A 13,835-nucleotide genomic window follows, 5' to 3' on the forward strand; every position below is an offset into this window, starting at 1 on the left:
CCCAAATTCATGTAAACTCTCCCTCCGCGGATCCGAACTTAGGCGACAGTCGCGCGCCTCTTGTGTAATTGTAACGTTAGCCTAAATAAATTGTTGTTGTTGTTGTTATCCGTTGGCTATGTCTTTTATTCGGGTATCGTCACCACCGATCTATTGTCGGACCCATCCACTTCCTCCACTCGCGTAACGCGTAACCCATCCAAACCGCCATCTTAACGTGGGCAGGTCTCACAGACCTGTGAGCCGAGAAAAGGAGGTGCGTCCACCTCCCGGCGCACCCACACTTGACTTATCTATACAGGTACTCCTCACTTTACGACAGAGTTCTGTTCCAACAACTACGTCGTTAAGCGAGGAGCTTGCGCCAGGAATATAGGATTGTTGTAAAATTATACAAGTTATGCAACAAACTTCAAATTTATTCATAAAAAGACTATTATAGTATGCTTAGTGCGTATATCACCATTCGCCACTGATCGACACTCAAGCTGAGAAAGGGGATTCCCTGAATTGCAGGTCAAAACTCGATTGATCGTAAGTGCGAGTGGTTGTTAAGCAGATAGGTCATAAAGTGAGGAGTACCTGTATATGTGTGTCTTGTTGATTTAGACTAATATGGGCTTATCATACCAGTGAATGAGATTAATTAACGAATTCACTGGTGTGATAAGCCCGTATGTATTTGTGGATGTCCTGTTGATTTAGACTAATTGTAAAATAGTATTAAGGGCTAAAAGTGATACATTGTTCCATTATTTATTGGTTCTTGACTTGTCATCATTGATGAGGTTTCACCTACTGGTTCCGGATTTTGCACAATTCCATTTATAAATAATAATGCTAGAATCAAATCCAACAAAATGATGTTCCATTGATTGCCCATATAAATTCTATCTATTTCAAACAAATTTGTACTAAATACATCTTTACATTACCGTATCTAACAGCTCAGGGAAGAAACATGACAACAGTGATCACTACATATAGTGTCCCTTAATAAGTGTATATCAAAAATATACAAACTTAGGATTGTAAATCCTAATCCAAATCATCTAAATCACTATAAAAAGGGATTAATAGTGAAAAACTTATTCTTCAAGTATTAAGTATTTAGTAGATTATTTTAGAGATAATGAAAACTTGTTGAAGATATAAATAATCAGTCTGCTACAGATATATTAGATATACTTATATAAACATGCCAAAGCCCAATGTATTAATAATAAACCAAGCAACAACATTAATCAATCAGCTATTTTATGCTACAATTAATAATTAGAAATTAAGTAATTTGGTACTAGAGGCAGATGTTAGGTGCCATCTCTACCTCTAGTACCAAATTACTTAATTTCTCATTATTAATTGTAGCATAAAATAGCCTGGTTAATTAAGGCTGTTGTGTGGTTTATTAGATATTCTTATTTTACAAAGTAAAGCAAATAATGTTAAAATTAAAGTATTTCACAGATCAGTTTTAAACTGGTAGTGAGCTGGGCCACAGTTTTCCTGAGTTTTCTTCAAATATCTAACACTTAAATAGGGCCAATTTCCCATAGAAAGTCTTCTTGGGAGGTAGTTCCATTGGCAAATCACCCATGTGTTGCATTGCTTTGTCCCATCAATCCTACATAAATCAGTTTTTTCAAGAATTCATTTCTTTTAAAAAGATCTCACACTATACACAGACACACACACACAGATGAACTCAGCATTGCTCGGGCAAAAAGTAACAACAGCAAAGATTAAGATTCTAGCTGATCTTATCCGTTTTCACTGAGTGCAAGAATTAGGTCCCCCCTCTTCCAAGATTAATTAGAGAATTTTTAAATGGGTCTAAAAATATGTTTGATTTCCCACAAAAATGCAAAAACCACATCTAAAATAGTACAGTACAAACAAAGTTCTTCAGGGTAATCTTTAACCCTCTCCCTCTCCCCTGTGGGTCTAAAAATATGTTTGGTATTTAGAAAAATCCATTCTTAGTGTACATTCTCATGACATACCCTAACTTAACTGTGTACCAAATTTCAACTTTAAACTTTTAACCGTTTAGGCTCTGCACTTATTATCATCATCAATCCATCTCAATAGTGGATGATAAAGTTTAAGTCTGCTTTAGTTTGCTTTGGTATAAATGTTTAAGCAGTTAACAATGTGAGTTTGTGCATGATATGATGTCAGCTGCTTACATTACTTTTTGGACTTGACTCTAAACTTTTAAAGTGATGAGATCATCTGCATGCAATCTCAGGTATTCTCTGGCAGGAACAAGGATAAAGTCTGAATTTTATCTAGACCACGGTCACAGTAAGACTACCAAATATGTATTGGACCGAGACATGTGGCCTGAAAAGTCAAAACATACTTGTGATAATACACCAAAGCCACAACAGAAACATTCATGAAACCTTGGAAGAATATGAGGAAGCATATTTGGTCTGTTCTGATTGTATTATGATAATGTTAAAAATCTCACAAAATGATAAATTAAATAAGACAATATCATGCTATTTGATAAAATTTTGTTATGGCTAGATTATGGCATAATTACAATGCATGTAGGTAGGGGAGAGCAGGATAAAGTGGCCAGTGCGGGTAAAGTTGCCATCCACTGTTACTTTCTGAGATAATGTTGCTGTCTAGTGGCAAGCATTCAAACTCCTTCAGCAAAAAGCCAGAAGTGTTATAAGAGTACCCGAGCTGGTTGACTTAATTCTTTTTTGTGTTAATAAAGTTTTTGTGGTTTTCATCTTGTCTGATGTAAAAGAAGTGATATTACTATCTTAGATGAAATGAAGAGTATCAAGTTTATAATTATTTACTTTAAACTCATTGAAAGAGTATGCTTTTGGCTTTAAAACCCTGTAAAATAGAATGAAGTAGCTTGGTCAGTTTTTAATCTAGACACGATTTTGTGTAATGGCGTCCAAGAGGGCAAAATGGCCAGAAAGGTGGCCACTTTGCCAAAAAAACTATATTACATTATTTTATCAAAAAACAAATTATATGGCATTGATTTATTAAAAATATAATAAAGATTAAATCTAATTTAATCTAAAACCTAAGAAGTTAAGATTACTAAAGGTTACCTACAGAAAATTAACTACATTTTACAGGTAGATGCCAGACAAAAACAAACCAGCAGGGCTGGGATTCTTGTGCCATTAATGCTGTACGAAATGATGGAATTCCATATGCTACAGTGGTCGCTGACCACTTTATCCAACTAAGTTGAATAACGTGGCCATTTTTGTATAAAAATTTGTAAAAACTAAAAAAAATCCATGTTGTGCTAATACAAAAATAAAATTTTTTTTTGCTTCTACACTACATGTAGTTTATATAGAACTATTTTAATCGTTAAACTGCACTGGGGAACACCAGGATGTGTAAAATACTGCACTCTTAGAACCTATAACCGGTGTGATATAAAAAAATTAAAGGATATTAATCACACAAACGTTTTCAAACTGCTGGGACTTCTTCAGGTGTGAGACTGAATTACTAATGGGACGGAGCAAACCGTTAAAGGAAAAAAAGAGAAACAATAATAAGGTGTTACATGAGACGCGTGCGTGTTTGTCTTGTTGACCCAACATGACCTTAAAGGTCAAAGTCTATCAACGTCTGCCAAGCTGTCGATAGAGTCAATTCATCCTTAAAATTGATGCAGTTGTCATTGAGGGACAATTTGTAGATTTGAATGGCCTCCAGTCACTTAAGGTGTTCATTGTGTGATGTAGTGCGAATGAGTTTCGTCTAGTGGAAGGCCGCCACAATGTCCGGATCGGCGGCATACGCGGCGAGGGTGGAAGTACTTTTCTGAAGACGCATGTCTGCATGTCTGCTATATGTTCCCGGAGTCTGACTTCCAAGGAGCGTTTTGTGGATCCTATATAAATGAGGTCCCTATCAAATCTGTTGTCTTTAATGGAAATGCTATAAATATCAGGGAGTCTATTCCGTTTAGGGGGGGTCTTTTCCGTTGTGAAGGATGTCAAAGATCGTGGGGCATCTCCTGTAAGCGATTTTAATGCGTCTTTTCTTGGCTATCTCGGAATAGTGTGTTTTTAGGTATGGATTGAATGTGATAGGGATCCGTTGTACTTCGTTGAGTGTGCTAGGGACCGGTTGTATCATGTCAAGGGGGGGGGTTGTTATTGTGGTGGTCGGTCGGGATGGTGGGTTGCAAGTGTGCGTGGTGGTAGCGATTGATCAATTTATGTGTAAGCTTCGGAAACCCATGGGAAGAGGCAAGGTGATGGATATGTAAAAGTTCCTCAGCAAGTGCTTGTGTGGTAGAAGAATGAGAAAATGCCCTGTTAAAGCGTTGTATGCCACGATCTTATAGGGAAACAGGTCACATGAGCCTACTGGGATGAACATGGAGGTGGAACACGGTTTGCAGTAAATGGAAGTGTGTAGGCCCGTTTGGTGTACACTGATATTAATGTCGAGGAAGTGGACTTCATTACAGCTGGCTTGTTTGAGTTCAACTTATAAGGCCATAGGGATTGTCATTAAAAGCGTTTACCATGACTGTCATATCTGGTACAGATCTCCAGAGAATCAAAATATCGTCAATGTATCTCCTGTAACAAAGAATATCTGGGAGAAATGGAGGAAGGACCTTGTTCTCTAGTTGTCTAATAACCATCTCGCAAACTATCTTTTATCATAACCATCTTTAATGGCAAACTATACACACAGGGTAGAGGTGTCCTGATGGGTAGCCCAATTTCAGGCCACCTTTGTGAGATAGTTATTAGACAACTAGAGAACAAGGTCCTTCCCCCATTTCTTCCAGAAATCCTTTGTATACTTCACTGTGTTATTTGATAGCACCAGCACATTTACTTGATTCTCTTGTTTTTTTATCACATATTTGGGATGCTAATATTTTTATTGCTGGAGCCATAATTTCTTGGCAACTGTGTGAAGATATTAAAATTAATTGCTGAAACTGATTATCTTCCACGAAACTGTCAAAGTTGAAACAAAACTTGAAATTGAAACATCCAGAATACAGTTATAATAATAGATTTCTTCATAAATAAAAAGAGAGAATTAGCTAGCGAAAAGACTGTCTTCAAATTTTTCTGAGGGCTCATTTCAAAGTGATGCATAAGAAACAACACACAATGGTTGTCATCGGCACCCTTCATGAAACCGAAAAGTATGTAATCTTCAGAATATTGTCGGATCTAGGACTTCTTTTTTGTAATAGTGGACGCTCATCATTTGGCCATTGTTAGTGCCACTCTCAGAACTCGTGCCCAGCTGCACATCAATCATGTATCGGTACTAATTGAAAAGTTCGTTCATAACTGGCACATTGTTTGTTTATTGTTTTATTACCAACTTATCCATCATAAAATTAAACATAATCAGCAAATAACAAAAAATACACTCTCTGACACTTATTCAAACTGAACAATTGGAAATCAATATGGGCACAGATGGGTAAAACAAAAGTTAGTACATGGGGTATGTCCTTCATCTTGATTAATTGAATTATATATTCAATAGTTCTGATTCAATGTTATTTACTTGCAAATTCCTCAATTCGAGCTTAGAGCTGTCCGTTTACATCGTTTGGTTTCCAAACCAAGAATAGTCTATCTTTGTGTGCTGGGGCAAGAGCCTAGTTGTTCTTGGATTATTTCCCAATGAGTGCAACCCTTTGGTTTTTAGTCCCTTTGGCCAAGAAAAAACAGGTAATTAGCTTAGCTCCATTTTCTATTCTACATACTCATATTCTGCTTTGATAAAAAATGAAATACCTAGGTTTTCAAAACTTTTTAAGCAACCTAGCATTTTGCTTTCATGGTTCAATGCTGGGTCATGACCCACCATTTGGAAAATGCTGTTTTGGGACATAAAATGAAGCAAAATGAACATACTATGTTGCATCTTTCTGCTGAGATTAGCAAGTTGTTCCCTTTTTCCCTTCTTTGATGATTCAGCATACTTTCCTCATTTCTCTCTGTTTTTTTAAAAGATTAAACAAAAAAATTAAATAAATTATTTTTACTCTTCTCGAGCAGCTACAGAAAATTCAATACCCTTATTTTGTAGAGCAGACTGAGAGCTACAAAATGGTATAGTTACCATCATCGTAGCCCCAACACTTCCCAAGATAATGTAGCAAAACCCCACAAGAGAAAACATAAACTTTGACAAAACAGTAGTGCTCTAGTTGCCAGTTCTTTATAAGGTCTGTGTCCAGTATATAAAAACAGCTCAGAAAAACATTTCATTCTGGCCTTGGACTCTGATGGATAGTTGCTCTATATAGTTGGTTGTGTTAGTGTTGCACCAGTCCAAACCAGAACTGATTGTTGACAATAAAAACATGCCAAAAGGTAAGGGAAAGTTATATGCACTTTTGAGAATTCAAGATGCAATACATTAATACATTAATACATTGAAACAGAAGGTCACATTCTTTGATGTGTCATCTGCAATGCAAATATCACAATCAATGAGAAGCATCAAAGACACAGATTATACCAGCATATCCAGTATAGCAGGCTTGCAAAGAACAGTGAACTTAACAAATCAAAACCTAAGCAAACTACCTTGATACATGCCTTCAATTCAGAATCCAAAAGGCAGTGGTCATTGAGTTTAGTGCAGATCTTACCCATGGTATTAATCCAATCAGGAATTTCAGTCCACAACATAAAATATTACTGCATTCAAACCATTTCTTGAGAAGTACTGTACATGCAAAGATAGTACCAGATGAGAGCACCCTTAAAAAAATCACAAAGCCAATTCATGAGAATTTCTTCAAGAAAATAAAAGAGGTGGTCAGCAAACATGAAGTGGGATTCATGTTAGATGAGACTACCAATGAGATGCAAAGATATACTGTATATCGAATGTGCTGGTCTTTTCATTATCTGATGAATGAATGAAACCCACACTTTTTAAGATGTACCAACCCAAGCCAAATGTATGCACAGTAATTCAGTCATTCAATGATTCACGCATAAAGCTATGGACAAGGAACTTACAATACGAAAAAGTCAGGCTTATGGTGATCAAGCATGCTATGTCTTTGTAAAAAGGGCTGGCAGAATTACAATTTAATAAAAAGTAAAAAAACATTACAGATGGATACTAGTCCAATCTTCACTGCTTGTCATGTCCAATCACCAGGAACAACTATTTCCATTGCAGAGTGAAGATTAGACTAGTATGTGCAGTATTGGACTAGTATTTCCATGGCAAGCAGTGAAGATTGGACTAGTATCCATCTGTAATGTGTTTTTACTTTTTATTAAAAAGCATGCTATGTGCTTACGGCTTTTCAACAACTGAAGGCTATGTACCACAACCTCAACCACATGTATTGCACATGGACTACACTGTTTGAGAAGATATCAAAGAGTACAGTAGGGTAAATGACTTCATTGATGTTCTGAAGAAGATTCCTGTAAAAGCTCGTCATCAAATTTTATACTGAAAAGTCACTGGGCTCCACCTATTCGAAACCAGGTGGGATATTCGTATAATATGCATAATTTTCTTGTGCAAAAACTTTGACAAAATCAAATGTTTCATATATGCCCTAGATTCAAATGGATGTAGCAGCCATCAAGTAAGCTCAACAATTGCTCAATGACAAAGACCTAGAGTTGGAACTTTTCGTAGGATGTGGCGACAAGTATTTGCCTGATGTGATTCAGAATTTGGAAGAAGGTAAGGAGGAGGAGGAACAATGGAAGAATTTTGTAAAAATTTAATTGCCTTACTGTCCTTAATTGTACTTTATTTTAAAAAATTGTCTACGTGGACTTATTGGATATGTGAACCGCCGGGGAGGTAAGAGGAAGTTGTATCCCTTTCCGGCAACAGGTCGTTGACCTGCTCACTTGTCAAGATGGCATGTTTACGTTAATAGTCCCGAGAAGACGGGATTGTTTTGTCCATCGAGTGGAAGGAGAGAGAGGGATTCATCAATTCAGCGCAGGTGATATCAGAGTAAAGGAGGACACCAATTAACAACAAAAGTACAATTTATTAGTTAACGAAAAAGACATTACAATAATCTAACATCGAGTGAATTTACAAATTCCTATTTAATAATACTAATTTACTAATGTATGACGGGGCCAAGAGAGAGTTCACAAGAGAAGGTTCCATACCTCTTTGGATATTCAAGCGAATAAAGTAATCTACCGAGATGTAGATGATAGGATCTGGGCACCAAATTAAAAGATTAATCCTTAGTTTATGCGACATGTCTACTGTCGACAAGCAACTCCCCCGAGGGGGGAAGGAAGCATCTTTTATAGCTTTGTGATGGGAAAATCGGTCATGTGATCGATTGTTATAGGCAATACAGGTTATAGGTGTTCCCGGGACCCAAAACAAATGACGAAATTTGGATGTTAACTATAAATTATCATACAAGTCAAGCTGCATGCTGCATGGGAATGATAGAGTGTTGATAGTTATTTGAAGAGGGTTTTAAGTTTTCCCAGCAAAAGATTTTTCTGCTAACTCATTATATAACAGAAAGGAAATTAATTTAAAGTTTCTTTTAGGAGAATTCCGGATTTCACAGGTTAATAGGACTATTACACCGATGTAATAGTCCTATTAATCCGATAAGTCCATGTAGACAATTTTTTAAAATAAAGAACAGTGGAAGAAGTTTATGACTGAGGGACAACCTTGATAAATTTGCCAAAACCAAATTTGAATTAAATTTCAAGGGCATCTAGATAGGAGCAATCTTGAATTAAATCTCACACACAAATTTCAGGAGCAATCTTTGCAACTTCAACTGAACTCCCTTTCTGAGAGCATACAAGATACGATACCGGTTTCAGCTGAAGTCAACAGTTTCTCCACATACAATGATTTCCTTGTAGTCGATATTGCCTATATCATCCATAATGTTATATTTTTTCTAAAATTGCACCAAACAAACATAGATTTAGGGGAAGTACAGCACTACAACAAATTTTGCTGATTGGTTCGTGTTTGGGAATAATCTAATTATATATGAATCAACGAAATGCAGCAATAATTTAAATAAGCATAAATTTTGAGTTTTTGTAGGCTTCGAGCAGATTGCATTATATCAAACAAGCGTTAATCAAGGAAGTGCTAAACAAGGTCTTACTGTATATATATAAATATACCAAAGCAAAATGTAAGTAAGAACTGTCAAATTAATATTTAGACAATACAGACTATTGACAAGGTTCAAGTCCCATCTGTAACAAGCTCTTCTTCCAGAGTTTTCTAAATTATTTAATTAAGTTCAAAATTTATTTACAATTATTAATCCTAACATAAAAATGTGGCTTAACTGTCTCTCTACGAAAAATAGATATTTAATTAATTTTTATACAAGAAAAAGGTGTTGATGAAATGTTAATTTTTAATTATCCATAGCAATTTAATCTTAAGTTTGGTTCAAAATACTAAACAAACAGAAAACTTGTTGAAATGGAGGTAGCCAGAAATGGAATTGGCATGGTAAGAAAATATAGTCTTCCATTTTTATAAAAAATAAATTGGCTTATTAAGGAATAACTGCTTTTATTTGGGAAAGATATATTAATTTATTTTATTCTATGCAACAAAACCCACATCTTTTACATTACTCCATGATCCAACCAAATGCACCAACCATCCAGGAATTGTACTAAAGAGCCAAAGTATTCATCAAATATACTTAATTCACAATTGAATTAATTTAAACTAATTTAATTTAGACATTTAACACACAAAACAAAACTTTAAAAAATGTCTGATTCACTTATTTCTGTTTCATTTTTAGATTTAATAAATTTTTTGTAAAGCTTTCATAATGACTAGTAAGCAGAACTGATGTTTCACTTTTAGCTTAATATGGAAAATATAATTTGTTGTATTTTTCTTAATATTTTGTAAAAATAAATTGATTTATTAATAATTTTATAATTTTTCTAAAGTAAATTAATGGTAATGAATAGGAACCAATCTTATTCCTTAGGTGTTCTGGAAAATAGTTGACTGTGACAGCTAACTCACTAAGCCACAAAGAAATAAAAAGTCATATATATTATACTATTATATTACAAATTTAAGAATGAATTAAATCTTTAATTTTAACTTATTGTTACCTTGAATATTGTCAAATGAGAAATGACAGACAAAATATTTTGAGAGTCAGTTAATTTTCTAATGTTTAGAAAGTTACTTAAAATTTCATTAGGATTCAAATTAATTGAGAACAAGGGTGTTTTTAAAACTCAATAATTCTAACAGTTAAATACCTAAAATTTAATTACAAATATAAGGAATGAAAAGCAGGAATCATAAAATTTGCAAATTGTTTCTAGTATATTGTATTACAAAGTATTCTTACCTGCAATGGCCCACCAATGGCCAAGCGGTTCTGTTTTCTGAACACTAGGAGTTCAGTCACGGGTTCGTGGCTTGGCAGGATGGGCTGGCCACGTGGAGTTTTCCGGGGTTTCTCCACATCTTTAATGCCAGTTACCCTTAAAAGACCTCCCGGAAAGCATCCCCCTAGGCAGATTGCCCAAGTGTTGCAATGCCATAACTTAACAAAACAAACAAACAAACTTACCTGCAACTTTTTTATCCTCAATTTAACTTTCTTAGTGGGGTTAATCTTGTAAGCCTCCTTAAATAATTCAATGGCATTAGAAATCTTCCCATCTTTTGCAAGTGCTTTTCCTCTTTCTTGTAGTTGATGAAATTTATCATTTAATTGGTCAGTTAAATAATCTTCATTTTCTGACATTTTTTAATATTCTAAATTTCTAATATAGTAACTAGTCTTGTTGAAATGTAATGGTTATTTTTTTGAAAAACAGTCAGTGATGGTTTGAATTTCCAAATCAATAATTATCTGGAAAAAAATTTTTAAAAATTATATATATATATATAGAATTAAACTTTGGGTTTTGAACAATTCAGTTTATGAACAATATTTTGAATGCCATATTTGCTGCACAGTAACTTGGTTGTTGAACAAACTACTTGGCAAGAGCCAGTCACAGATTAGGGAGACAGAGAATCAACTCCCTATATTTCCCGTATTAAAGAAAGTCGACAATCTGATCAATCAACGATGGGACTACTGAATCAGAAGTTAGTGGTGCAAAACTTGCCTTGCATCATTAGATGTCACAACATACCATTGACAACATTGTTATTCAAATTAGATTTCAATGTGCATGAGGGTAATATACTTCTGTTTTTCAATATGCATCACAATTAAATTTAATTCAAATGAATAAAAATTGTAATAAACAACGTCCACAAATCCATGTTTAAAGGTGTTTAACTCAAATTAAACAACAAAAATTCATTAATATAATGTTATACAGTATATTATTATTATTAACTTTCCCGTGATCACTACCTGGTTGTGGTGGGAGAGTCCAGTAATTTTACTGATCCATAGGGCAATGCAGGCTGGAGCACAAGCTCCTTGTAGGAATACCCATGCCAGTAAGGTCTATGGGGAGAAATGAAGCTAAGAGTGACCACACCCACATTCTGTAAAGATATTTATTATGGTAATAACTAGATCAAAGTGTGATACCGGCTCAGACGTCACCCGGGTTAACAAGGTCCGCGTTCGTGAGTTAGGCAGAGGCTCACGTTCGAAAAATAGGCCACAGTCTCCCTCGGTTACCGGTGGCGAAAGCAGCACCGGCCCAAGCATGGCTACTGCAATGCCCTCAACAGATGTGAGGAACCAACCCAGCCTTGGTGTTTTTGTGGCAATGCATCCACAGACCACAAAGACTGGAAAACCATGCCAACGAATGAAATGGACAACAGAAATGAAAGAGTTTATCATCCATATTTACTATACCATCACAAAACTCGAAACAAACATGACAGCATACAGACAACAACTACACCATACATTCACACAACAATATCCTCAACTCACTGTCACGAACAAAGGGTTGTTGATCAAAAAAGAACAATTATACACAACAATCTTATCCCACAAACAACACTTGAACTTATCAAACAACAGGTTACTGATCAAATACATCAACAGACAAACATTTAACATTAATGAAGATCACGTAACCTGTCAAGATAAGCTAGCAACAAGCACTGATTACAGCACGCACACACAGAACAACTACCACTATTGATACTACAGACACTTCCTCATCCATCACTGATAACATAAACGTAGATTTAGTTATTATGCTCTCGGTTATATTTCAGGAAACATTTACTAAATATACAGAGACAGATCCCACACAAAGACCACGAATACCAAAAAATCAACATGTCAAAGGAAGTAGGAAAAATACTAAAACACTCACTACCACATTACATTCATTCAATTTCTACACTCTCAGACATTTATACATTAGTTTATGCTGGGGCAATTACAGTAATGACACACCATGAACTGAAAATACAATTGCAGACAGATAGAACTGTGTTGTGTGTGTATCACAATCCTGCCTGGCAGAGAAGAATAGAAACACAAATAAATGACATTAGACAGCAATTAGGCAGGCTAACACAATACACTAAAAACAACATAACACCCAAATTAAGAAACAGCTCAAAAACATTTTCAAGAAAATAAAAACACGCACAAAACATGAACATCACAACACACACATTACAGAATACATTGATACACTAAAACAAAAACTTGCAGCCAAAGCACGTAGACTCAAACGATACAAAACATGTACACTACAAAAACAACAAAATAAATTACAGTAGAGCGTCATTTATTTGAATCAATTGAGGACTGGGGTCGTTCGGATAACCGATTATGTACAAAAAAATATTTTAATCTATCCAATGTTGAAATTTTTCTCTGTTGCGTGTCGCTTTGCGCTGAATTTTCATCAATGTTAAGCCTAACGTAAATTTTTTAAAATAATAATCATGGCTATTGTATCGTTAAAAATTATTTCTTTATTTTGTACAAACAAAGTATATTGAAAAACAAAAAAATATTTTGGAAGTTAATCTAATATTAAAAACATTTGAATGTAGAAATGATTTACATACATTACATAAAGTAGACTACAGTTTAAGAAAAAAGTCCAAAATTGTTTTTTGCTTCACAGCTGGGAGTTGCTTTTTTGCCACTAAATTACATATGTCTTAAAGACAGCAATTGGATAGCATCACATTCTTCTTGCTGTTCTAACCATTTCAGAGCCGTCTCAAGGCAATGAAAAGCTTCCTCACTGGATGGTCCTTTTTCAGCACGGTCAGCATCGTTAGACTTTTCCTCATCATTGCAACAGTCTTGGTCGTCGATGACACTGGCAATGATTTCATCGTCCGACAATATTTGATAGCCAGGGTCATTGACATCACACTTGAGCCAGTCTTGAATGTTTTCCTTGTCACATTATTCAAATCCAGAGCATTTTTTAATCAGGTTAAACAGTGATACAAATTGGCTCTTTGGTGGCTCTTCAGGTACAGCGATAGACTCATCTGATGGTAGGAGCTTATTCCAAGCTGTTGCTAATGTAGTGTCCTTGACAGTAGCCCAAGCTTCTGCTGCCATGTACAGTACAGTACATAGCATCCTTTAAGTTAATTTCAGCATACACTTGTTGAATTGTTTTTTTACATTCTTCCGCGATTATAATCATATGCAGCAATGCCTTCCTGTAATATTGTTTGAAGCTTTCAATGACCCCCCTTGGTCCATTGGTTGGAGGATTGAAGTAACGTTGGGAGGCAAGTAAACAACTTTAAACTTTCTGTTTTCTTTTCCCAGTGAAATGTTTGAGGGATGACTTGGGGCGTTATCAATCAACAACAAACCATTTCCGGAATTTCTAGTT

The 13,835-nt window shown here is 35.2% G+C and overlaps 1 protein-coding gene across 1 annotated transcript in view; it reads right to left on the minus strand.

Annotated features, from left to right (window-relative positions):
* Nucleotides 1-13,835, minus strand: part of LOC136983807 (DNA excision repair protein ERCC-6-like) — a 115,209-nt gene that overhangs the window by 79,350 nt on the left and 22,024 nt on the right. Inside the window, exon 2 of the mRNA XM_067280664.1 lies at nt 10,601-10,885. Within this exon, the coding sequence (XP_067136765.1) occupies nt 10,601-10,777 (177 nt within the window). The 5' untranslated portion in view covers nt 10,778-10,885. The remainder of the gene's footprint in view (nt 1-10,600; nt 10,886-13,835) is intronic.

This window comes from Centruroides vittatus, unplaced genomic scaffold, assembly GCF_030686945.1.
Source record: "Centruroides vittatus isolate TY-2023 unplaced genomic scaffold, ASM3068694v2 contig_89, whole genome shotgun sequence".
Lineage (NCBI taxonomy): Eukaryota > Metazoa > Arthropoda > Arachnida > Scorpiones > Buthidae > Centruroides > Centruroides vittatus.